At 39.1% G+C, this 26,152-nt stretch overlaps 1 protein-coding gene and 1 pseudogene across 1 annotated transcript in view; one reads left to right on the top strand and one right to left on the bottom strand.

Annotated features, from left to right (window-relative positions):
• Window positions 1–26,152, top strand: part of Gabrg3 (gamma-aminobutyric acid type A receptor subunit gamma3) — a 611,436-nt gene that overhangs the window by 579,610 nt on the left and 5,674 nt on the right. Inside the window, exons 7-9 of the mRNA XM_036189088.1 lie at window positions 16,492–16,644; window positions 23,070–23,266; window positions 23,531–23,590. Coding sequence (XP_036044981.1) covers window positions 16,492–16,644; window positions 23,070–23,266; window positions 23,531–23,590 — 410 coding nt within the window. The remainder of the gene's footprint in view (window positions 1–16,491; window positions 16,645–23,069; window positions 23,267–23,530; window positions 23,591–26,152) is intronic.
• Window positions 393–8,978, bottom strand: LOC118584799 (annotated as a pseudogene).

Below are 26,152 nucleotides of genomic sequence, written 5' to 3'. Positions count from 1 at the left end.
AGAAACACTGTAAGAGTCAGAGTCCCAGGAAGCTTGTTTCTAGATAGTGTACCCTAGATAGTGTATGATAAGGAAAATACACTCATGAACTCTCCATATCATGGTTGCCTGAACAAGAAGAGCATAATGACACCAGTTGACATGCATTGTGGACAGAGGAAACCCCACATGGGCCACTCCCAAATGAAAAGTTCCAGTCTTTTAAGATGCTTGGGGTTCTCTGCCTAGACAGTAATATCACCTGTCAATCTATAATCACACAGGATTATTTGTACAATCTGGTTCTTGTTCAGATTTTTCTCTTCAGTCATGACTTTTAATTAATTGAACATATTTTATTTTCATATTTCCATAGTTGACTCATAAAATAATTTTTTAAAAATGTACTTAGTTTAAATTTTAGAAGAGTTCAACATCACACAGAATCTGTGTCCAGTGGCCTTTGGAGGAGGGTTGTTTTGGAACTGGGCATGAACCATGCCCCTGTTTCCATGGGCCCAAGTTACCTTTCCCCAGATTACTCTGGTTTGGTTTGGTTTGCTTCCAGAAGTCACTGTGTTGGTTTTTGTTTTGTTTATTTGTTTATTTGTTTTTCTTTTTGCTTTATAAACATAAGCACATCTCTTACCTGAGTAGAATTCAGTTTCATCTCAGGAATAAACACCTTCAATTTTAAGAGGAACTGTGTGCTTTCTTTGGTTCTGGAGACCCCATTTATAGCCAGATAAAAACTAGCTTCACACCACAGTCTTCCCTTCTTGCCTTTTAGAAGTCTTGTTCCCAGGAGGCCTCCACAGGCACCAAGATATCAAATAATTTTTAAAAATAACTCTCTAATAGCAGTTTATTTTCTTTAAATTTGTAATAATTTGTTTTTCATGACCAACATAATTCTGAGCACTTCCATGACACCTTAGGATATTGAATAAAGTAATATTTGAAATATTGTCACTAATGTACTCAATTTGGCTTTCATGTTTTCATATAATAGATACTTATCATCCCATTATATAGGAATATATCTCAGCATCACTTCAATAACATTCCTTAACTATTGGCTTCCATGCTGTTTACCAAAATTTCCCACTATGAAATTACATCTTGTTTCTTTTTATTTCTTGTTAGCCTGACCTATAATTCTTAGGGATGGTGTTAGCTATAGTATTTTTGCAATGATGTTTCTTCAAATTCCTATTTTTCTGAGAAATTTTAATTTTGTCCTAGTGTATCCTTTTTCTGGACTCCCTAAATGATCATATTATGTTTTCTATTTATAGGTTGCTATGCTGAGTCCTATCAAATGATTTCTAATGTGTCTAATTTGCAACCCTGAGATGAGCACCCTTTCTATGTTTACATGTAGTGTGGAGAGGCAGAGTCCATTTGGTCCTATTCTGCTGAGATTTTTGTGTCTACATAAATGAAGCATAGTAGCCTATAGTTTTCAGAAAAAAAAAATCTGTCTGATTTTACTCTTTTGTATAGCAGAACTAAAATAAGTTAGCTGAAACTTTTCCTGTTTCTATTTGATGTTAAAAAAAATGTGTAGAATGGTGCTATTTCTTTGTTAGATGTTGATTTGTTATTGAGAACTGCCGTGATTAAAGTGTTGTTTTGGGAGATAACTACTTTAAGTTTAGGACTCTCTTTAATAGGTGCAGGTTATGAGAAACATTGTTCTTTTGTTTTTCTGGACCCAGGTGACCACATTCCATAGATATGTTCTCCAATGTTGAGCCTTTAGCTATAGATTTAATGATTTCATTTTTCTATTAAGCTGAGTAATTCTCCATTGTATATATGTACTACATTTTCATTATCCATTCATCAGCTGATGGTCATGTCACTGATTCTATTTCCTAATTATTGTGGCTAGAGAAGTAATGAACATGGTTGTGCAAGTGTTTCTGTAGAAGGATATAGAGTCGTTTGGGAATGTGGACAGGAGTTTTATAAATTATTCTTACGGCATCTATTTGGTTTTGTTTGTTTGAGAAACATCTAGACTAATTTCCAATGTGGCTCCACTAGTTTATATGCCAACTAACAGTGTAGAAGTGTTTTCCTTTCCCCAGATCCATGAAAATATTTGTTGTCATTTGTATTTTGTTTATGGTCTCTGACTATAGTGAGATGGACTTTTAAGGTAGTTTTAACCTGCACTTCTCAGATAACTAAGGATATTAAACACTTTTAAATGTGTTTCCTAGTCATTTGTGTTTCTTCTTTTGAGAAATTTTTGTTCAGTTCCATATGTAGCCCATTTTTTTAATTTAATATTTTTTTGAGAATTTCATGTGTACATTATTTGCAGCATTTCCACCCTGCCCTCTCCTCTTTACAACTCCTTCCAGTCCACCCCACCACTCACTCCCTCTCGAATCCATGACTTCTTCTTCTGTAATTATTATTGTTACCCATCCTCTCTCTCTAAATATATGAATATATATTTGTTTAGTGTTGCTTGCATGTACACATGTTTAGAGCTGACCATTTTGAATTGAATAACCTATCAGAGAGTTTTCCCATGGAGGAACACTTTTTTTTCAACTCTCAGCAGCTATTGAATGCATATGGCCTTTCGTCTAGGGCTGGAGACTTTGAAATTTCCCCTATTAACGTTGACATGATCAATAGTATTGTCACTATGCACATATTCCCTTGGCAACCATATTGTTGCAATTTCATGGGTGCAGCTTTCTTGTAGTGTCTAAAAGACACTGTATTTTAGCAGTTATCTTGGTTCTCTAGTGCCTGCATTCCTTTCCATCCCTTTTACCTGTGGCTTGTGTATTGTGGTTACATTATAGAAGAACCAGTTGAGGCTGGACACCCAACACTCACTTACTGATGCATTTTGTCCGGTTGTGGATCTGTAATAGTTTCCATCTGTTTCAAAAAGAAGCTTTAGTGAGGGGTGAGAGCTGCATGTTTCTGTAGGCATAAGGATACTGTTTAGAATACACTTAGAAATTATAAAGCTGATTAAGGAAAATAGCAATAGTAGATTCTCCTCTCAGATCCATGACCCTTCCAGCCATGGGATCTGGCCAGGTTTACAGCATCAGGAATGAATTCAGTCCTATTTAGAAAGCCTTATGTCCCATTAGCAGTTAGTTACCTCAAGGTAGAAGTACCATGATTGCTCCACTGGGGAGAACTTGGTCATGATTATGCTTCATAGGCTTTGCAGCTGTGTAGGACTATTGTCTAGTCTTTTCCCATGATAGCTTCCTGTAGTTGGAGTTTTTCTGCCTGACCCAGAGTCAGGACAAATCTCTCTTACCTGCCAGTCCCACAGTCGCTCAGACCCAACCAAGAAAGCACACAGAAACTTATATTGCTTACAAACTGTATGGCCGTGGCAGGCTGCTTGTTAGCTACCTTTTTATCTTAAATTAACCCATTTCTGTTAGTCTATACTTTGCCACGTGGCTTGTGGCTTACTGGTGTCTTTATATGTTGCTTCTCATGGCAGCGGCTGGCAGTGTCTCTCCCCAGCCTTCTACTTCCCAAAATTCTCTTCTCTCTTGTCCCACCTATACTTCCTGCCTGGCCACTGGCCAATCAGAACTTTATTTACACAGAGCGATATCCACAGCAGCTTGCAGAACACCTTCTGATACTATAAGAGTCAGACCTTGGGGAAGAGGCATCAAGGTTAGTTCCAGCTTGATTCCTTCAAGTCCTGTGTCCAAAATGTTGCTTTCAACAATAGGATTTTACCTTCAAATTCTGGAAGACCACCAATGACAATAGCCTATTTTGTTTGGGGATTTTGTAACCCCTAGCTAAAATTTTAAGGGAGGTTTTCATGCTTGGCACACAGGATTTTTTTAAATGGGCTATGGCTCTTGCAGGGAACATTATCACCCTATGGGGCATAATTCCATCTAAATATAGCTATATCCATGTATGCATTGTGCATGTATTTTTAAAATAAATTTATCTATAACCCTGCACAAAAATCAAGTTCAAATGGGTCAAAGACCTCAATGTGAAACCTGAAAATCTGAAACTTCTAGAAAAAAGTCATATACTATACCTCATAAGATACAGCTACAGAAAAAGATATTCTGAATAGGACTCCACTTGCTCAGGAATTAAGATCCACAATGGGGCCTCACCAAAATGAAAAGCTTCTGTTCAGCAATGGAAACAAAAATCAAAGAGGAAGCCCACAGGCCAGGAGAGAATCTTTGCTAATAATGCAACTGATACAGGACTAATATTATCCAGGATTTAAGAAAATCTCAAAAATTAAAGAATTAAAAAGCAAAAATTTTAAAATATGACCCACATGAAGAATCAGCTATGGATCTAAACAGAAAGTTCTCAAAGGAAGAAATAAACACAGCTAGTAAATATCTTTTAAAATGTTCAAAAGTAGACACAGAATTTGCCAGCTCTGAATGGACCAAGAGGTGAGTGACTCTTCTCACAGCCAGAGTCCTGTTTCTAGGACTAAGGCCTCTTCACACTCACCAATATCCATTCCATTTTCAGGCCAGCAGGGAAGATTCCTGCAGGCATGCCTCCCCACCAACACCCCCACTGGACCCTGCAATCTACAAAACCTACTCCCTCCCCCAAAGCCACCCATCCCCCTGAGACATCAGCAGCTCCCTGAGACACCAAATCTGCCAGCTCTAATTGGACCAAGAGCTCTGATTGGACTAAGAGTGGCCCTCTGAGACACAGACACAGCCAGTACAGATTGGACCAAGAGCAGGTCCCTCAGACACAGACACCATTTGCACTGATTGGAGGAAGAGATGGGTAGATGCCAGTGCAAAATTACATACAACAATATAAAGAGCAATATGACACCACCAGAAACTAGTGGCTTACAATAGCAACCCTGAATAGCACATGTTGAAGAAATAGATAAAGCAACCTTAAAAATAACTTTATGGAGATGATAGAAGCCTTTAAAGAGGAAATGAAAAATTGCCTCAAAAAATAGAGGAAGAGACAAACAAAAAAAAAAATGGAAGAAATCAATAAATCCCTTAAAGAAAGCCAAGAAAATGCAATCAAACAGGTGAAGGAAATAGTTTAAGACGTGAATTTGAAATAGAAGCAATGAAGAAGACACAAACCTAGGGAATACTGGAAATGGAAAATCTGATTAAATGAACAGGGACTACAGGTGAAAACATAACCAACAGAATACAAGAGATGGAAGAGAGAATCTTTGATACAACAAAGGAAGTAGATTCACCAGTCAAAGAAAACACTAAAGCCAAAAAAGTGATAACACAAAACATCCAGGAAATCTGGGACACAATGAAAAGGCCAAACCTAAGAGTAGTACAGATAGAAGAAGGAGAATAATACCAACTTAAAGGCACAGAAAATATATTCAACAAAGTCATAGAAGAAAACTTTCCAAACCTAAAGAAGGAAATGCCCATGAAGATATAAAAAGCTTACAGAACACTAAATAGACTAGACCCTCAAAATAAAGTCTCCTTGCCATGTAATATTTAAACCACTAAGCATACAGAATAAAGAAAGAATATTAAGAGCAGCAAAGGAAAAGTCCTAGTGACTTATAAAGGCAGAGCTATCAGAATAACACCCAACTTCTCAATGGACACTCTAAAAGGTAAAAGGTCCTGGACAGACATTATACAGACACTAAGAGACCACAGACACCAGCCCTGACTGTTATACCCAGTAAAACATTCAATCACCATGGACAGAGTACACAAGATATTCCAAGACAAAAGCAGATTTAAACAATACCTATCTACAAATCCATCCCTACAGAAAGCACTAGAAGGAAAACTTCAACCTTAGGAAGTTAGATGCACCCACAAAACACAGGCAATAGATAATCCTAGAGCAGCAAATCCCAAAGAACAGAAATACACACACACTACCACCCACCAAAAAATAACAGAAATTAACAATCACTGGTCATTAATATCCATTAATATGAATGGACTCAATTTGCCTATAAAAAGACACAGGCTAACAGAATGGATACAAAAACAGGATCCATCTTTCTGCTGTATAAAAGAAACACACCTCAAATTCAAAGACAGACACTACCTCAGAGTAAAGGGCTTGGAAGTTTTTCCAGTCAAATGGACTTAAGAAGCAAGCTGATGTAGCTATTCTAATATCTAATAAAATAGACTTCAAACTAAAATCAATCAAAAGAGATCAAGAAAAACATTACATATTCATCACAGGAAAAATCTGTCAAGATGAAATCTTAATTCTGAACATTTATGTCCCAAATACAAGGGCACCTACATATGTAAAAGAAACATTACTAAAGTTAAACTACACCTCAAACCCAATACATTATTAGTGCGAGACATCAACACCCCACTATCACCAATGGACAGGTCTGTCAGACAGAAACTTAACAGAGAAATGAGGGATCTAATAGATGCTGTGACTCAAATGGACTTAATTGATAGCTACAGAACACTACACCCTAACACGAAAGAAATATACTTTATTCTCTGCACTCCATGAAACCTTCTCTAAAATTGACCCCATACTCAGTCACAAAGCAAATATCAACAAATAAAAAATGGAATAACCTCCTGTATTTTATCAGACCACCATAGCTTAAAGCTAGAATTCAACAACAACACAAAATGCAGATGCCTGTGAACTCATAGAAACTGAATAATGCTCAACTTAATCACCAATAGGTTAAGGAAGAGAAAAAGAAAGAAAGAAAGAAAGAAAGAAAGAAAGAAAGAAAGAAAGAAAGAAAGAAAGAAAGAAAGAAAGAAAGAAAAAGAAATTAAAGGCTTCCTAGAATTCAATGAAAATGAATGTACAAAATACCTAAGCTTATGGGACACTATGAAAGCAGTGTAAAGAGGATAATTTATGGCAATAAATGTCCACATATAGAAGTTGGAGAAATCTCACACAACGACTTAACAGCACATCTGAAAGCTCTAGAACAAAATGAAGCAAACTCACCCAGGAGGAATAGACACCAGGAGATAAATCAAATTGAGAGCTGAAATCAATACAATAGAAACAAAGAGAACAATATAAAGAATCAATGAAAAAAGAGTTGGTTCTTTGAGAAAATCTGCAAGATAGACAAACCCTTACCCAAACTAATCAAATGGCAGAGAGAGAACATCCAGTTAACAAAATCAGAAATGAAAAGGGAGACATAACAACTGACAATGAGGAAATCCAGAGAATCATCAGGTCATACTGCAAAAACCTGTTACTCCACAAAACTGGAAAATCTAAATGAAATGGACAGTATTCTGGATAGGTACCACATACCAAAATTAAATCAAGACCAGATAAATAATTTAAATAAACCTATAACCCCTAAGGCAATAGAAACAGTCATTAAAAGTCTCCCAAACAAAAAAGATCCTAGGACTAGGTGGTTTCAGCAGAGAATTCTACCAGAATTTCAAAGAAGAGCTAATACTCTTCAAATTGTTCTACACAATAAAAACAGAAGGAACATTGCCAAACTCTTTTTATGATGCTACAGTTACCCTGACCACACAGAGATTCAACAAAGAAAGATAATTACAGGCCAATCTCCCTCATGAACATTGATGCAAAAATACTCAACAAAATATTTGCAAACCAAATTCAAGAACACATCAAAAAATTATCCACCATGATCAAGTAGGCATCATCCAAGAGATGCATGGATGGCTCAACATATGAAAATCTGTCAATGTAATACACCATATAAACAAACTGAGAGAAAAAAAAAACACATGATCATCTCATTAGATGCTGAAAGGGCCTTTGACAAAATCAACACTCCTTCATGATAAAGGTCTTGGAGAGATAAGGAATAAAAGGAACAAATCTAAACATAATAAAAAGCAATTTACAGCAAGCCAACAGCCAACATCAAATTAAATGGAGAGAAACTCAAAGTGACTCCACTAAAATCAGGAATAAGACAAGGCTTCCCACTCTCCTCATATCTATCTAATATTGTGCTCTAAGTTCTATCTAGAGCAATAAGGCTGAACAAAAGGAGAACAAGGGAATACAGATTGGTAAGGCACATTCAGTTAAGGCAGGTCTAAGACCCTGCTTCCTGCGCCAAGGCTGTGCAAAGTGTCTCACCATAGGCACTAGGTTCCAAAAAGCCTGCTCATGCACTAGGGTCAGGTCCCAGTCCCACTGCCTGGGGGCCGCTCAAACAGTTCTAGCTAAACAACTGTCTCAATTATCCAGAGGGCCTAGTCCAGTGCCATGGGAGCTCCTCAGCTATTGGTCCACAGTTCATGTGTTTCCACTAGTTTGACTAGTTGTGTCTGTACTTTTTCCAATCATGGTCTCTATATCTCTTGCTCATAACATCCCTCCTCTCTCTTGTCGATAAGACTCCTGGAACTCCACTTTGGAGCTGGCCATGGATCTCAGTTACTAGATGAGGGTTCTATGATGTCAGTTAGGGTATTTAGCCATCAGATCACCAGAGTAGGTCAGCTCAGGCAACCTCTCAATCATTGTCAGTAGTCTATGGTAGAATCATCTTTGTGGATTCCTGGGGACCTTCTTAGCACTCTGCGTCTTCCTATTCCCATGGTGCCTTCATTTATCATGGTATCTCTTTGATTATTCTCCCATTCTGTTCCTGATCCAGCTCAAATGGGAGGAAGGCTGGGGAGGGAGCAAGAGGAGGGATGGGAGGGGGATCTGTGGTTGGTATGTAAAATGAATAAAAAAGTTTCTTAATAAAATATTTTTAGACTTCAAAAACTAAATGAATAAGTAAATGGTTCAAAAACTTAACAATTAGAAAAACGCAAATTAAAACAAGTTCCAGATTTCACTCACTCCATTCAGAATGGCTAAGATCAAGGAAACAACTGACGGCAAATCCTGGTGAAGATGTGAAGAAAAGGGAACCTTCCTGCACTCTTGGTTGCTAATGGGTGCAGCCACTGTGGAAATCAGAATGGAGAATTCTCAAAACAACTGATTGACCAAGCTCGACCACTCATTTGCATATACCCAAAGGACTGGATATCCCACTACAGAGATGCTTGCTTAGACAGTCACTGCCGCTTTATTCACAGTAGCTAGGGAAACAATCTAAGTGTTTTACTGCTGATGAATGAAAAGTGGAAGTGATTCTCTCTCTCTCTCTCTCTCTCTCTCTCTCTCTCTCTCTCTCTCTCTCTCTCTCTCTCTCATATTTCTACTCAGAAAAATCAAATCACAGAATTTGTGGGCACATGAATAGAACTGGAAAATATACTGAGGTATCCCAGACCATGAAAAACAAACACTGCATGTTCTCTCTTGAATCTTTAGACTTAAAGACTGAAGTAACTACAGAGGCAAGGGAAGTAGAAAATGGCCATGTGGGTAGGGAGAGAGCCGGAGTTCTAGATAGATACAGGACAGGACACTGGTGCTATAAAGGGGTTGTGGGGTAGGGGGAACTGGGGGAATATTTTAACAGATGAGGACAAAGATAATATAAAGGGAGGGGGAGGGAGAAATGAGAAAGATAACACTAACAATGCAGCCATTATTTAAGTAGGTGGTTTGTTGCCTTGATATTTATTTTCTTGACCTCTTTGTCCATACTAGACTTGAATCCTCCATCAAATGTACAGCTTATGAAGACTTTCTCCCATTCTTTGGGATTCCTCTTCACATTCTTGAACTTTTCCTTTTGTGCATAGGTTTTTAATTTCTTGAGAGTCAATTTATTTGTTTCTGGTCTTACTTTTTCTGCTACTAACGTTCTATTCAGAACGTCCATACCCATGCCTGTAAGTTGAAGCTTACTCCCTATTTTTTCCCTCGCAGTTTAAGGGTACAAGTTCTTATGTTAAGGTTGTTGTTCTATTTGGAGTTGAGTGTTGTGCACAGTGACAGATAAAGGTCCACTTTCATGTTTTCTGTATCTTGAAATCCATGTTTTCCGGCACTGTTTACTGGAGATCCATATTACCTTTTCTCCATTCTTTGTCAAAACTCACGTAACTGTATCTGCATTTACTTATGTTTGGGTCTTCAACTCTTTTCCACCAGTTCACATGTCTGACTTTGTGCCAGTGTCACGTGAGTCCTATGCTATGTTTTTATTCTATAATTACAAGTCAGATATGATGATGGCTCTTACAGAATGTTTGTTTGGTTGGTTTTTGTTTTTTGTTTTCAAGACAGGGTTTCTCTGTGTACCTTTTGTGCCTTTCCTGGAACTCACTTTGGAGACCAGGCTGGTCTTGAACTCACAGAGATACACCTGCCTCTGCCTCCCGAGTGCTGGGATTAAAGGCGTGTGCCACCACCACCCGGCCAGAATTATTTTTGATCAAGATTGTGGTTCTTTTCCTTGGTGTTCTGTTCTTCTGCTGGAAGACTGACTGTCTTACCAAGACTTGAAATCGGACTTGCATGGACTGTGGGCTGATGGTTTCTGCCAATCCTTTTGCACCAGGACCCAGGCTTACTTTCTGGATAAGTTGTCTCTTTTCTTCTCCCAACAGTGAGCTGCATGGCTGGAACTGCGTTTAGCTTTGGTTACCTCTTTTGGGTTCATTACCCAGCTTACTCCCCAGACTTTTCAAATGTTCCTTAGTCACCATGTTTGTGATTTTTTTTCCCCCTGAAGTTATTTATCTCTTTGGAATAGAGTCTATGCTCTTTGACTCTTCTCCTTTTTTAATCACAGAGATCACCTTCAAGTCTGTCATTTTCCTAGAAGTTCCTGCTTTGTAATTTTAACTGATGTTGAATTGTCATTGTTATTGCTAATATCATCCAGACGTTATCATATTTTCCAATTATTTGTTCTCCTAACAACTTATACATTTTCTCAATACATTTATGCATTTTTCCCTCTTTCCATATTATTTTGACTCCAATGTTTTGAGTCTCTGTGGATCAGAATTGTGGAGTATTATGCTTTCCATAGGGGAAACCTATGCCTTTGCCACCAGTCACCCTTCTGTGTATTCCTACCATAGTCCATGTTCTACTGTCTTCAGAACAGTCACACTAGCTCTTAATTAGCAATGCATCTATTCCCTGTTTTTCAAACTTTTAACTGAATTATGTCTTTTTATCTGAATTGGCTTTCATGTCTCATCTAGTCCAGTCTTGAATTTCTCTGTGTTTAGACTATTAATATATATATATATATATATATATATATATATATATATATATATAATATTGATAGACTTGAATAAAACACACTGTTCTAGTTTTTGTACTCCATTAGCTCTGTTTTCTTCCTCTGTTTGAAAATTAAATGAAGCAGCTTTATGCTTCCATTGTGTACTTCCATTGACTTACTATTTACAATGATTCTAAAATAGCTTAGCAATTATTCTAGGACTTATGACACATATTGACCTTCTGAGTTGATTTCCAGATTTCATTTTGCTAATGTGAAACTGTTGTAAAAGCCTCTGAGCAGCATACTCCCAACATTGTCCTCGAAGCTCTTGGAGAGTGGCTGCTGTTCCTTGTACTCTTTCTTGAGAGGGCGCCATAACATGGAGAGCCATAATTTTGCCTTGGCTGTTATCTTTTACTCAGTAAATTAAAAGAACATGTAGTGTCATTATTGGATTTCTAACACCTTTCCCATTCCCCATTTCTAGCACATTTTCCCACGCAAGTGTCTGAATAAATCTGATACTTTATCTTTGAATTTACTGGTGCTTTATCTTTGAATTGCCTAGTGCTCTTTGAATCCCTGGGAATTGGTTTCTCCACCAAAGCAATAAGCCAAATCAAGCTGAATTAATAAGACCAGGCTTAATCTGAGCAAACTGCCAATTTTTCATGAGCAAATCAAATGCTGAGGAACTCCCTTAGATGATATGTATCTGAGGTTACTATGTTATCTGCACCTTTAGGAAGGTATGCTCTTTGAAGTTCATTTTTTAATTTTCTTTGAGGACTCCAAAGAGTTCCTTTCCTTGTCTTCTCCCGTTCTGTGGTGGTTTAAGTTACATGACCCCCATAGTCTTGGACATTTGAATACTTGGTCCCCAGATGGTGATGCTGTTTGGGAAGACTTGGGAGGTGTGGCTCTTGTTGTATGGGATCAGTGGAAGACTTCAAGAGTTTAAAGACTTGAGTCATTCTAGTCTTTCTGCTTTGAGCTTGTGATTTAAGATGGGAGCTATCAGCTCCTGGTGCTATGCCTTCACTCTACCTTCATAGGCTCTAACTGTCTGGAACCATATGCCCAAATAAACTCTTTCTTCTATAAGACACCTTGGTTATGATGTTTTATCACAGAATAGAAACATAACTAATATTCTTGCACAGTTTCAGAAGCTTAGACTACTACAAGCCTTTCCCTTGTTTTCCTGCAGAAAACATGCTTCTCTCTTTTGCAGACAGACTCACAGCACTGCCCTGCCACCTGAATTCCACAGGTTTAGAATTCCCAGTAATGGGTTTCTCCACCAAAACAATAAGCCAAATTAATCAGAACAGGTTTAATCTGAGCAAAGCGTTCCCAGGTGATCTTGGGGGAAGAGGAGAAATCATGTGGCAGGTCTATGAACAGAGCTTAAATACCCTGTAGGCATAGTCTTGAGGAGCTCCAAGGGAGGAGCCACTGGCTTGGTGGGCTTTCTGAGGGGCAGGGTTTGGAAAGAGAGGAGAGGGCTGAGGTGGAACTTCCAACAGAATAGTTTTAATGTGTCTCTGTGTGTTTCATTGTTATTGTTGCTTTGTGTGTTTTACAATTGTCCTGCCTGGTGTTGAAGCTTTTTTAATTAATCAAATAATCTCATTCTCTCTCTCTCTCTCTCTCTCTCTCTCTCTCTCTCTCTCTCTGAACTCAAGGTTTTTCCTTCCCTGTGGTAGTTTTTCACTCTGTTCAGACTTTTAAACTCAAATTTCATTTTGTGTTTCATAGTGGATAATTCATATTCACCTGTTTAGTGGTGCTTTTTTTGGCTATGGTCAGGCAATGAATTGCTTCATCTCTCTTACTGTATGGGTCTTTGGATTTCTTTCATTTCTTTTTTATTGTTTCTTAAAATGTTTTCTGACCTATTTTTATCTTTCATGCCATCTACCTTCTCCATTGGAATGTTACTGTATGAAGCAATTATTTTAATTATGTTTTTCCATGCCTATTTCTGGTTCCGCTGATTGATTTGTCTCTTTAGATTGCTATTCTTGAATTGTTGTATGTACTATAATTAATCTGTAAGCTAGGAATGTTTTATACTAAAGCAGATACTGAGAAAAGCATATTATATGCTTGGAGATGAACAGCCTTCAGTGTGAGAGCTTTTTAGCACATTCAGTCAAAGGTTGGACCAGTTGCAAATGCATAGTGCTCTTACAGAGGACCTTACTTCAGTTCCCAACATGTGTGTCACACAGCTTACAATTGCCTTTAGCCATACACACATGCATAAATAAAATAAAAACTTGTTTAAAATGCTAGGCCATCTTTGTGCCCTGCTTCCCACTTGCCTTCTGGATCTTCCTTTTTGCTATTCTTAGACAGCATCATTTACATTGTTTCTACCTTGATCTCACTCCTGGTCCTCCATAGTGTTTGTTATGTTGGGTGTTGGAGCACAGAAGAAATGAGATACAGAAGAAATGAGATATCATCTTTTGCTATAAGAAAGACCCAGTCTTAGGGAGGATTTGCTGTGGAATAATGCATTTTTGTACACTGGTTTAATAAAACGCTGATTGGCCAGTAGCCAAGCAGGAAGTATAGGTGGGATAAGCAGACAAGGAGAATGGTGGGAAGCGAAAGGCTGAGTCAGGAGATACCAGCCCACCATCCAGGGAGTAGCATGTAATGGCACACAGGTAAAGCCACTGAACACATGATGACATATAGGTTAACTGAAATGGGCTGAGTTTAAGTGTAAGAGCTAGTCATTAGTGAGCCAGAGCTAATGGCTGAGCAGTTTTACTTAATATAAGCCTCTGTGTGTTTAATTGGGTCTTAGCAGTTACAGACCAGGCAGGACACAGGAAAACTTCAGCTACAAGGATTTGTGGGTGTGGTTCTGGTCCTTGAAATTATTCCTATTTATCTTTGAGATGTAATGCTTGGCTTGCCAGGTATTCTCCCTTCTCCCCAATCACAGAGTGTTTCATCTTTTCCAGGTGCCCTACCTGTATGCTACACTTGTAGTAGGTTTCCACCTCTGGCTCAGTAAATGAGTTTTGCTGTCCTTGCTCCTATACATTGAAACATGTTTCATGGATCATGTAGAAGTGCAGGCATAGATTTTCTTGCTCTCTCATGGTACCCCATGGGGTGGCTCTTTTCAAATTTTTCATAGTCTTTCTTTGGAAAATCTGGTAGTTCTCTTGAGAGAAAAAACTACGGGAGAAAGGAAAAAGAAAATTGTAGCCACAAAAGAGATTCAACTTTCATGACACCTCATAACTAGCATTTGGCAAGTTAGATGCAAATTTATGCTTCATATACTTCCAGATACTATCATGTTTGGTTGCATTTTGCCAGGTAAGCAGTGTTTAGAGGCAGCTTTTTGACACCAGTTTCTATCTTCATAATTTAGATTAGTTTGTCCTGAAACTTATATCTTCTATGGGTTCATTAGAAGTTGTTAACATGCAATCACTACAGACAAATGAATAGGTTGCTCCAATTTGCTAAGACTAGATTGCATCATCCCCTGCCCACTTCACTATTGATTATTTCAGCAGATGCTTAATTCAGACAGATGAATCCTGAAAGGACTGGTCTCAGCCAAACTGAAAATGTTTGTAAAATCTTGGAATTTTGTGCAATCTTTAATAAATAGGTTGTATTTCTCTATGTTGTAGGCTATAGTTTTAAACACTGGGTATTTTATTGTAGATGTTTTTGGATTTACAGGAATATTATGCAGCTAGCATAGGGTTCTTCAGCACATTAGACTTAAGTTTCCTCACTTCTCTAAATAACTGTAGCACATTTGAAAACCAGATGAGCTAAACACCATAATGACCAGGTTTCCTCTTTTTTCTCCACAGTCTCCCTTTTAGCAAGGACAGATATCACACTGCATTTAGTCATCAAATCTTCCTGTACTTTAATAGCTGTGAAAGTCTATCTGCATTTCTTTGGCTTTAGTAAACTTGACAGTGTGAAGAGGACTGGGAAGATGTTTATGAAGGTTACACTTCTGACAAACAGTGCATGCTGGGAGCTCCCTCAGATCCTCCCATCTAGAACCAAATGGAAACTTGGAGGAAAAGGGTCTTATTGCCCAACCTCAACAGATCTATTGCCCTTGGGAGCTTCTCGCTCTTGCTCTTCTTCATTAAGCCTCCACAAATTATCTTCAAATACCAGCCTCTGGTACCTTCTTCATCTTCCTGTGAGCATACCATCTTCTGCACCTTTCTGGATGGAGATCCTCAATCATTAAGATGCCAGGATGGTGGCCCCCCCTGTAATCTTATTTCCCTTTTGAAACCACTAATATGGTGATGTTCTGGTGTGTATTGATGCCTATTTCTTGTTTTTAAAATAAGAGTACAAGTACATGCTTTTTCAGACTTTGTATCTGAAGCCAGAATTCCATGCTATTTTTATGTAGCATTATTTCATGCTCTTGGCCCTTCATTCAGTTAGGAACCAACACAGGACTGCTATGTCTAGTAGAAAAACAGTTACAAACATAAAGGTCTACAATTTAAATGTGTACATAAATGGTTGCATCTAAAAGGAAAAGATATCACTAATATTTAAACATTAAATTTTATTTTAAAAGGTAAGTAAGTAATAGCTACTTAGTAATCCAAATAATTACTCTAAAGATTTTCTAGAACTTAATCTTAATATAACCATATTAGCTAATTAACTTTTTACATGGTTGATATACTTAAATGTTCTCATGTTTTATTTATTTTAATTACCATTACCATAAGATTAAACATGGCTTCAGGCATGTAGTAAAACCAGATTTTAGTAATGTTATAGTATGCTTCTCCTTTAAGATATGTAATGCTTTCTTTTTGTTTTAAATGACTATGAAGACAGGATGGTGAAGACATGGGATGCACACTGCAATGGCACATTTGACCATGCACCACTCTCTAAAAATAACGAAGTGATTACAAATGAAAAAGGAGAAGCTTAATGTCTGCTGTTATTAAAGACACAAAGCCTTGTAATGGCCTCGATCTGTTTGGGGGCTAAAGTTTCTTGTGAGTCTTAACGTAATTATGCAGCATACAGATCTAGCAACCATCCCTTATCAAATTTCCTGTCATTGAATAGATGTGCTTGCCTGTCCCCTTACCTATAATCATATGTTAGTGTGCCCTTTACACCCACAAACTAAAATGTTTACAAGGTCACAGGCAGGATACAGTTCAACAGTACCAGCATTCAACAGTACCAGCATTCGATGCTTTTTCCAATTGGTGTTACAGTACTTGTAATTTTCATTTAAGCAATTTAGTTTAAAAATTAAATTATAAATCAGTTCCCACACTGTTTTAACCCATGAACACCATCTTGATTCAAGGACTACTTTATTACAGGTGATTATGTTGTCATGACTATCTACTTTGAACTGAGTAGAAGAATGGGATACTTCACTATCCAGACATATATCCCCTGCATACTGACTGTGGTTCTGTCCTGGGTGTCATTTTGGATCAAAAAAGATGCAACACCAGCAAGAACAACATTAGGTAAGTTGCAAAATATCATCCGCCATTTTGTGCAGTTTTAATACAGAAACATTCACAAAATGGCTTCAATTAAAGAGAATTCAAATAGAGTTGATTTAAGAGCTATGTGAACCAGGCTTAGAATTTTTCTCAGTATCCAAATTAGTGTTCTCTCTCTCTCTTTTAATACATTTTATTCAATCAAAGTGTGCATCAGAAGAATAGGCAGTTTTCTTCCAAGGTGGTTTCAAATATGTATTTTTTATAAAATTCACTTGTTAGAATATAATTGCTCAAATCCTCGTTACTGCTTCACTATTAGAGAAGTTTCTTGTTTCTGGTGTCTCTTAGAATGGGCTCCATGTAAGAAACAAGATGTGGTGCATTAGCTAAAGAGACAAGGGCCATGGTGGATGGAACAGAATCTGCCAGCCCAACTCTGTTTTAGGCTTATGGCATGGGGAGTAAAGGCCTGTCATGTAAGTGCACTAATATGCACAAATCACCTAGTCATCAGAATTCTTGGTTGCAATGGTAATGGTACTATATAGTAGCAGGCATCCTCACTGTCCACCAAGGATGTATTGCTCTGAGCTATTACACAGTAACACCTATTTGTTCAGTGGATTGTGGTTTATTTTGGCCACACGACACAATCTGATCCAATTTGGAGTCTTAGTGCCCATGCTTCTAACGGTCCCTCTGTCCTGTCTCTAAAGTAGACTTTCAGGTTTGCTTTCACAGTGCCAGCATAAACTGTGAAGCCTGCTTCAGGCATCAGATACACTCTACTTCCTAATTTGTCTTTGAAGGTTTTGGAAATTCAGAGCCCAAGAGCAAGAGTTTCACACCATGACCAAGCTCTCTGGATAAGAGTTCATCTAAGCCTATCATGGGCATCTACCATTCTTGTTTGCAAAATGTTACAGTTTAAAATAACAAGGATAAAGTATTTACATCTTCTGAAGACATTAAATTTTTTTTGAGACTCTACTACATGACAAGTTCTGTCATGGTCCCATATCTGATCGAAGCATAAAACTGACTAATTCGAAGATACTGCTAGGCCCTGTACTGCACCTTGGCAGCTCAGTGTGTGTGTGGTGGGGGAGGTATGGTTGAGCCAGTTCCAAAGATATGTGGCAAAGCTAGCCCCATTACTTGTCTGTCATGTGGCAGTGTGGGCAAGGAGGAGATATCCCCCCTTGACCCTTTCCCTTTACCACCTGCTGCAGATGAAGGAGCTGACTCCTCTTAGTAGCTGCAGCACTCAGGAAGGCTGCCCCTGTACCTTGCCTGGGCATCACAGTAGAGGTGACCCTGTTGACTGGGTGGAGGTGAGCTCAGTCCTGAGAACACAAACATGGGAGCTCAGTCCCCATCCCTCATCTGCCATATGGTGGCTTGAGTGATGGAATCATGCTTCCCCACCACCACCACCACAACCAACCTGACAGTTGGGAGAGGTCCTAAGAGTGGGAGAGCTGTTCCTGCCCCTCACCATCTTCAGTTCTTGGTACAGTGACTCCTGCACTTCTTCTAGGCAACACACTAGAGCTGGCCTTAATGGTTGTGAGGTAGGTGTGGGTGAGCAGACCCTGAGGGCATGCAAACAGGAGATGTGATCATAGAGTGAACTAGCCCTGGCAACACTAGAGAGCTCACCCTAGTGATGGGGACGGCGTAGAACTGGTGGGCTGAACAACCCTGCCAACTACCCAGGCCCAGAACCAGGGTGATGAGTTGGCCCACCCCATATATAATTAGCTGGACAACATGAAGGGGCTGGTCCTATGGACCCAAAGTTTCAGAATTTCCACAACACAGGGCAACAACAGAATAACCAGGAGGAGTCCTGGTGAGGGCCCAGCAAAGATAGTGTAGCAGAAACCTGGGGCCTCAAACCAGATCAATGACTCTGCAATGAGCACTTGCAAGTAAAATTGTATGGACTAAACGGTACACCATTGGTGTGTGTGTGACTGACTCACCGTGTCACACTAGAGCTTCCATGGCGAGATTTTTCCTTTTTTTTCTCTCCTCACTTAAATTTTATTTTATTTTATTTTGGTGGGAGGTTGCAAGGGCAGAGGGTGGATACAACAGGGAGATGAGGAGATGAATGGGATCAAGATGCATGATGTGAAAGACACAAAGAATAATAAAAGGAAGTTTTTTAAATGAAAAACAAACGAAGATCCTGATAGATGAGGAATCTGATGTCATACTCTATTTGGCTTTTTAATTCTCTAGAATATATGCTTCCCCTGTGTATATCTATTTATCTATGGCATGTATAGAAAACGTGTTACATCAATTTTTAACAGTTTTTGAAGTAAACGTTTAATTTGCTATGGCCTAAATTCATCACTTAAATACACATTTTTAAAATTGGTTCTAACTAGTTTTAATCACTAAAACTTGCCCACATTTGTTCTATATTATTTTGAAGAACCAAGAGGCATATATGTTTACGATAAACAACAACTAACATTTACTTATAAATATTTCTAAGGCATCCAGATATCTTACCGTAATTTAAGATCACAAACATTACAAAATTTGTACTAGTAATAGAATATTTATAAATAACGTGTTTGTGGGTTTGTTAAATAAATAATGTAAATTAATTATATCAGATAATTAATATGAAAAAAAAATAGTTCCTCAGCCAGGCCTGGAAACATAGACCTGTAATTCCCACAGTGGCAGGAGAATCATAAGTTCAAGGCTAGTCTGGGCTATAGATGAGTTCAGGGGAAGTCTAGGCAATTTAGTGAGTAATGAGAGTTTACATCCTGATTCATAAGCATGAGGCAGAAGAGCTAACTGGAAATAGCACGGGCTTCTGAAACCTCAAAGACTGCCTCTAGTAACACACCTCTTCCAGCAAGGCCGTACTTCCTAATCCTTCCCCAAAAGTTCTACCAACTGGGAGCCAAGTATTCAAACATAGGAGGTATTGGGCCCATTCTTATTCAAAGCATCACAAGAAATCAAATAAAACATAAAACCCAGCAAAAGTATAGTGCACATGCGTATATACATACATACGTACATACATAATACACATTATATAGACAGCAATTCTCTCCATGTGCTGTGGTTTGAATCGGAAATGCTGCTGACTGTGAATCATGATTTCAGTGTTCTCTCTTCGATGCTACTGTCGTGGAACCTTTAGTAGGAGAGGTCTGACTGCTAGAAGTAGGTTGCCAGGCGTGGGCCTCTGAAGGCTACACCCAACTCTAGTTCCAGCCTCGTTCTGTGTCATGTTCAGTGTCCACATGAGGAACTCTACAATATGCTTCCTGTTGTGATTCCAATGTGAAAGGTCCCCACTGGGTCTAATGTCCAGGGGGTAGTACTAAACTCTACAACATGCTTCCTGTTGTGATTCCAATGTGAAAGGTCCCCACAGGGTCTAATGTCCAGAGGGTAGTACTAAACTCTACAACATGCTTCCTGTTGTGATTCCAATGTGAAAGGTCCCCACTGGGTCTAATGTCCAGAGGGTAGTGCTATTGGGGAAGTTCAAAGACTTTTGGACATGAGTCTTAGCTAAGGCAGGTGTTTGAGGGGTAAGCTAGGCTTAACCTAGCTTCTCAGAACTCCCTGCTTCCTCATCTGCTAAGGTGTCAAGGGACCATGTAACAAGTTTCCACCTCCACAAGCCTAGCCCTAGCTGTCATACCATTTCTGCCATGACATAGTAATACTTCCTATACCCTTAAGTTGTGTGTGCCAGATATTTAATCACAGTGACAAGAAAATGAACTAATGAGTTATGTCTCTACTTGATGGTAGAAACATACGCTGCAGCTAGTAAACCTGGCACAGTCTCTACATACACAAAAATTAGTTTTACATGGAACACACTTAGAGCGTAAAGTCAAAAGTGTGCAATTTCTAGAAGAAAATTTAGGAATTTAATATTGGATTACATAAAAAATTCTCAAAAAACAAAAAGTTTTAATGAAGAAAACAGGAGTATTTGGAACACAAAATATACTTGAACAAATATGTACTTCATATTATTGGACAAGATACACCACCATGAAAATTTACTGTTTATATATAATGATGGTATTTTCTTCAGTATAAATTTCTTTCCATTTATCTTTGGAGAAATTTTATGGGGCTAGGAGAAGTTTTGACTGTATGAAGAGTCTTTGTATTAATGGTTTCTGACAAAATATGTTATAGTTATGACAACTTTTAATTATTGTAGAATATTTTTAATCACAGAAGCTAATTCCCCAAATATCCAAAATAGAATCAAAAGTCACAGATCATACCATAAAGCAGGCATGTTTGGAGGTGGCAGAGATGTTATCTGAACAGGCTTCTGAAATAGCAGCACCAACACTCCTTCATGAGCACACTTGAGGTAAATAAAAACAGGAGCACAGCTCAGCGGGGCTGCATCAGTGCAGTGGAGGACCAAATACACCTTTCAAACAGGAAATACTCTGCTAAAAGAATAACTCACAAAATGGAGCATGCCAGGGGAGAAGATCTGTGGCCTTTAGTGTAAACCAAGAAAAATTTGTGCCACAGGAAGAGAAAATAGAGTGAAGAAATATGAAACACCTTGACCCTAGGGCTTTGAAATACCAAGGAATAAAGTCTAATATTTCTGTCATCGATGTCCCAGAAGGAGCCAATAATGCTGAAAATTTATTCAAATAAATAGTGGCTAAATATTTCTTTAGTTTTTCAGAAAGCAGATAAATGTATAACACTAAGTAAATTCCAAACAAGGTAAAGCCAAAGAATTTCATGCTAAAACAGATTATAGCAAAACTCAAAAAATGGAAAAATCCTTGAAAATAGTAGAGGAAAAAGACATGATCCTTCCTACAGGGCATCACAGGCTGAATGACAATGGACCCTTATTAAAGCTATAGAGGCCTAAAGGAAACAGACTCTCAACCTGAATTCTACAACCATTGAGAATCTAATGTAGCCTGACATATGCCTTAACTTTTTAAGGAAAATGTTTAGGACAACTCTATTATAACCATAGAAAAATAAAGAACAATAATTTGTCTATGTTTTGTTGAAATGGGGATAAATCCTGTGTCCACACTAGTTGGAGAACCCCTTGACATGCTATACAAAACGATGTGCACTCAAAGACATCGTAGGAACTACAGGTGCCAACAAGGGCCTTAAAATCTGAAGGAAAAAAAAAAACCAAGAAGGAATTTTACAAATGGTTGAGGTCACTTACAGAGCAGCAGGAAGGAAAATAAAGCACAAGAAGACAAACTGAACAAATGAAACTTGATCATGTGTTTTAAATACTAATAACTGTGTGTGGTATGAACTACCAAAACACAACAATTACAACCGAAAAATTAAGACTGGAAAATGTGAAAACTTGTCCACGGGCGATTTTAGAGAAGGCATCTCAGAAGGAGCAGTGCTGGGACTGAGTACAGAGGGGCAGGAGTTCAGCCTCAACTGAATGTGCCAGGCTCTGCTGACTCCCCACAGGACACCTTACCCTTTTGGAGGAGGGCTTGGGGGGTAGGTCGGGAGGGGAAGCTGGGGAGGGGAGCAGGAGGAGGGATGAGAAGGGGATCTGTGGTTGGTGTGTCAAATATTAAAAAAATTTAAATAATAATTTTAAATTAAAAAAAGAAGGGCAGGAGTTTACAGAGTGAGCAGGCAGAAGGCATGAAGCAGGAGGCAAACATGGAGTGCAGAACAGCACAGGACACACAGGAAGGTCAGAGGCTGCATCTTTATCTAAAAACATTTAAAAGGTGAAATGCCAACAGTGAAGTACTGAAATCTATCTTACGTGTCTTCCTTTGTTGTGTGGTATTTTGTTTGTGTTCTGACAAATAAAGCCTGTCTGGAGATCAGAGCATAGAGTTAGCACTAGTTATCCATAGAGGCCACCATGGGAGGCTCACTCCTTTAATCCCAGCATTAGGGAGGTAGAGACAGGAATATAAGGCAAGTAGAGACAGGATCTCACATCCATTCGGTCTGAGATTTTGTAGAGGTAAGAAGTCTCTGGTGGCTGGCTGCTCTGCTTCTCTGATCTTTCATCATTCACCCTCACTATCTTCCTCAGGATTTTTATTATTAAGACTAATTAGGGTCACACTTCATTCCTTGATGCAGGATTGTGTTATGTTCCCATAACCTTCAGAAGTTTTGAATGCAATTGGGAAATGCACTGAACATGCCTCACCTCTGACCCTCCAACTCACATAGCACGTTGCAATGCTGGTTGCTCCCCTCCTGACTGCAGCTGACCATGGGCTGCTCTACCACAGCCAGGTGTCAAGGGGCAAGTGCCGCATATCACCTGTCTGGGACAACACTCAGAGTCAAGATTCAAATGCTACTTGTTTCTAGTTTGCATCACGTTTGGCCTTCTGGTCTGGCCCACTGTCCTCTGACACTGACAACTGTCCCCTCTGCAGGCATCACCACAGTGCTAACCATGACCACACTCAGCACCATTGCCAGGAAGTCCCTGCCTCGGGTATCCTATGTCACTGCCATGGACCTCTTTGTGACGGTGTGCTTCTTGTTTGTCTTCGCTGCGCTAATGGAGTACGCCACCCTCAACTACTACTCTAGCTGTCGAAAGCCAACTGTCAGGAAGAAGAAGACATCGGTGAGTGGCTGGAATTGCCAAAGTTTTCTCAGATGTGGCAGCAGGCAGTGTATGGTAAATGTGTGCTGAAATGCTATTATGTCCTTAAGGATCTTAGAAATTGCGAGAAAATTATAGATGGGGCAATACGATGGAGATGCCTCCCACTTCTCCAGTGTCAGCCCCTGCTGTTGACAGGGCTAGGAGTGGGATTGATTACCTTCAAGACTGCAGAGTTCCATGGCCTCTTTTCAACTCTGCTTTCTTTTTTTTTTTCCTCTGCAGTTATTACATCCAGATTCCACAAGATGGATTCCTGATCGAATAAGCCTACAAGCACCCTCTGTATGTACAGATTTACAGATGCCAATATTTCTGGGAATTCTGACTAAACTAAGCTTGCATTGAAAGACATGTTTCATAAATATGTGCACTGAGTTCAAATGAGTGCTGCATTTGATCCATTAAAAATTTTTTTTATTATAAACAACCAAATTAGAACTCTTGCACAGTAGGAGAAATATCCTAACCTTTCTACATGGAAACCTTGATGAGGCATGCATTCTTCTAGCTGGAATTTAACATTCAAGTTCTATGTATTCACACACACTAAGAAACTAAATGATGTTTGCTGAGCCATCTCTCCAGCCCAAACTTCTTTTAATATTTTAGGTAACAATCTTCCAGGTCTTTATGTTAATTGTTATATGTGTCACATTTTATGGACATCTGAAGTGCCTACAGTTACATATTGACTATAGTGGGGACAATAGCCTTCAGTATGTAATGTGATGTTTATTCTAGTTTTCACTTCACTGCCATGAACCATTTTTTCTTTTCTTTTCTTTTCCCCACATCCCACTGTGGTTTCTAGCCTGAGCACTCTGCTCGTACGTCCTCTTCCCCCACAAATAACATGACTCCCTCCCTTTCTTTTGAGTACTTCTGAAGTAATATGTGTCTAAATATCAACTCATTCTGTGCTCACAGCAAGTGAAACTGAGTGTAGAAAATCAATAGATGCTAATAAGAAGGAAACTGGAAGGAAAACGTAGAACTGTCCTTTTAAATCACTGATCCCAGTACCACTTTTGTCATGTGCCATGTTTGTATGGAATCGTGACTTTCATTCCTTGACTTATATCCACTCACTAATTACACTGAATGTTTTATGCCAGCTATGCATCATGGCTGGCTCCTGGCTCTTAACAATGCCTTATATTTTGTACACATCAAACATTTTTATGAGGAAAAATGTATAATCTTTCCTCTACAAATATGTCTCATGGGGGTTTTGTCAGAAGACTAGTGGGCAAGCATCTTATCAGCCCTGAGCAGCCAGCAGCAGATGAGTGTTAGAGAAAGCCATAGAGAAGTGAGGTGCAGGGTGACAGATGCCAATCAGAGCTAATAGCCTGAGGCCCCATGAGCACATCTTCACATACAGCCAGAAGCCAAAGCGTTGAGGGGAAATATTGATGTCTTTGGTGTAGAAATGATTCTGCCGAGAAAAGGGGGGAAATCTTTAACACATAACAATGGAAATCTCCCCCACAGAAGAAAACTGTGAACAAAAAGGAACAGTCAATGATGTAAAAGAAAGTATAAAGACAACTCCCAACAAAAGGTGCCACTGCAGCTAAGAAGGCACAGTAAGGTTGACATCCAACCAAGGCTGGTACAGTCACAACTCCAGCCATCCAAATTAAATTCCCAAAACACAGACAAGGTGACAGTGCCTCTATAAGGAACATGTCTAAGCACTCTGACAAGGCTGAGTGCATTCTCTATGGCCTGACCCAGACTCTAATCATTCAGAATGACCTCATTCTCAGCTCTGTGGCAACCATAGCCAAAGGAAGGAACCACCACCAACTCATCCAGCTCAGAAATGGGCTTCTAGAGCTGGATGTAGTGGTGCAGGCCTGTGGTCTGAGGAAAGTGAGACAGGAAGATCAATCTGGGATACACAAGTTCCATTCCAGTCTACTCTTTTTAATGTTTAGACTGTAATATAATTACATTATTTTCCCTTCCTCTTCCTTCTTCCAAGTTTTCCCCATATACCCATTTTTCTTTTTCAAATTCATGGTCTCTTTTATCATTACTTGTTGTCCCAGCATATATATATTTTGAAATACACCCTGCTCAGTCTGTATCATGTTGGGTGTATGTATGTTTTCAGGGCTAACTACTGGCATCGGATAATCAACTGCTGTGCTCTTATCGCCCACTCTCAGAAGTCTTTATTTGCCAGTAGTAGTTCTTTGTGTAGTGTTGTGGCCTCACAGCTTTCCACCGTTCTCTTTGGCATGTCTATTGGTGTTGGCCTTGTTCATTTCACATTTGGGCAGTCATGTTGGTGAGACTTTATCGGTGTAGAGTCTGACATGACTAGGAGACACAATCTCACAGCAAACTCCCTGATCCTCTGGCTCTTACATTCTTTCTGCCCACCTCCTTTACAATGATCCCCAAGCCTTCGATGCAGAAGTTGTTTTATAGATGTGTCTGTTTTAGGCTCCATGACTCTGCATTTTGATGGGTTGTGGTTTTCTGTATTGGCTTCCTCTGTTGTAAAGAGAAGTTTCCTTGATGAGGAATGAGAAGTACACTGATTTGTGGGTCCAAGGACAAATATTTAGAATATTGCTAGGGATTATGCCGGTTTAGTAAACTGATGGTTGTAGGTCCTCCTCCAAGATCCATGACTTCACTAGCCCTGGGTAACTGGTCAGGGTCCAGTATCTGACATGGTTTCCCTTTAATTGAGCAGAACTTAAGTTCACCCAAGTATGACACCACTGCACCATTGGGGTTATCATGCCATGCTGGTCATATTTGTGGTTCAGAGGCATTATAGCTGGATGGAACTGATGGTTACTTCCTCCCTTTGGAAGCTCAGCT

This window comes from Onychomys torridus, chromosome 1, assembly GCF_903995425.1.
Source record: "Onychomys torridus chromosome 1, mOncTor1.1, whole genome shotgun sequence".
In the NCBI taxonomy this organism is placed as follows: domain Eukaryota; kingdom Metazoa; phylum Chordata; class Mammalia; order Rodentia; family Cricetidae; genus Onychomys; species Onychomys torridus.
This window is presented reverse-complemented; position numbering and strand designations above follow the sequence as displayed.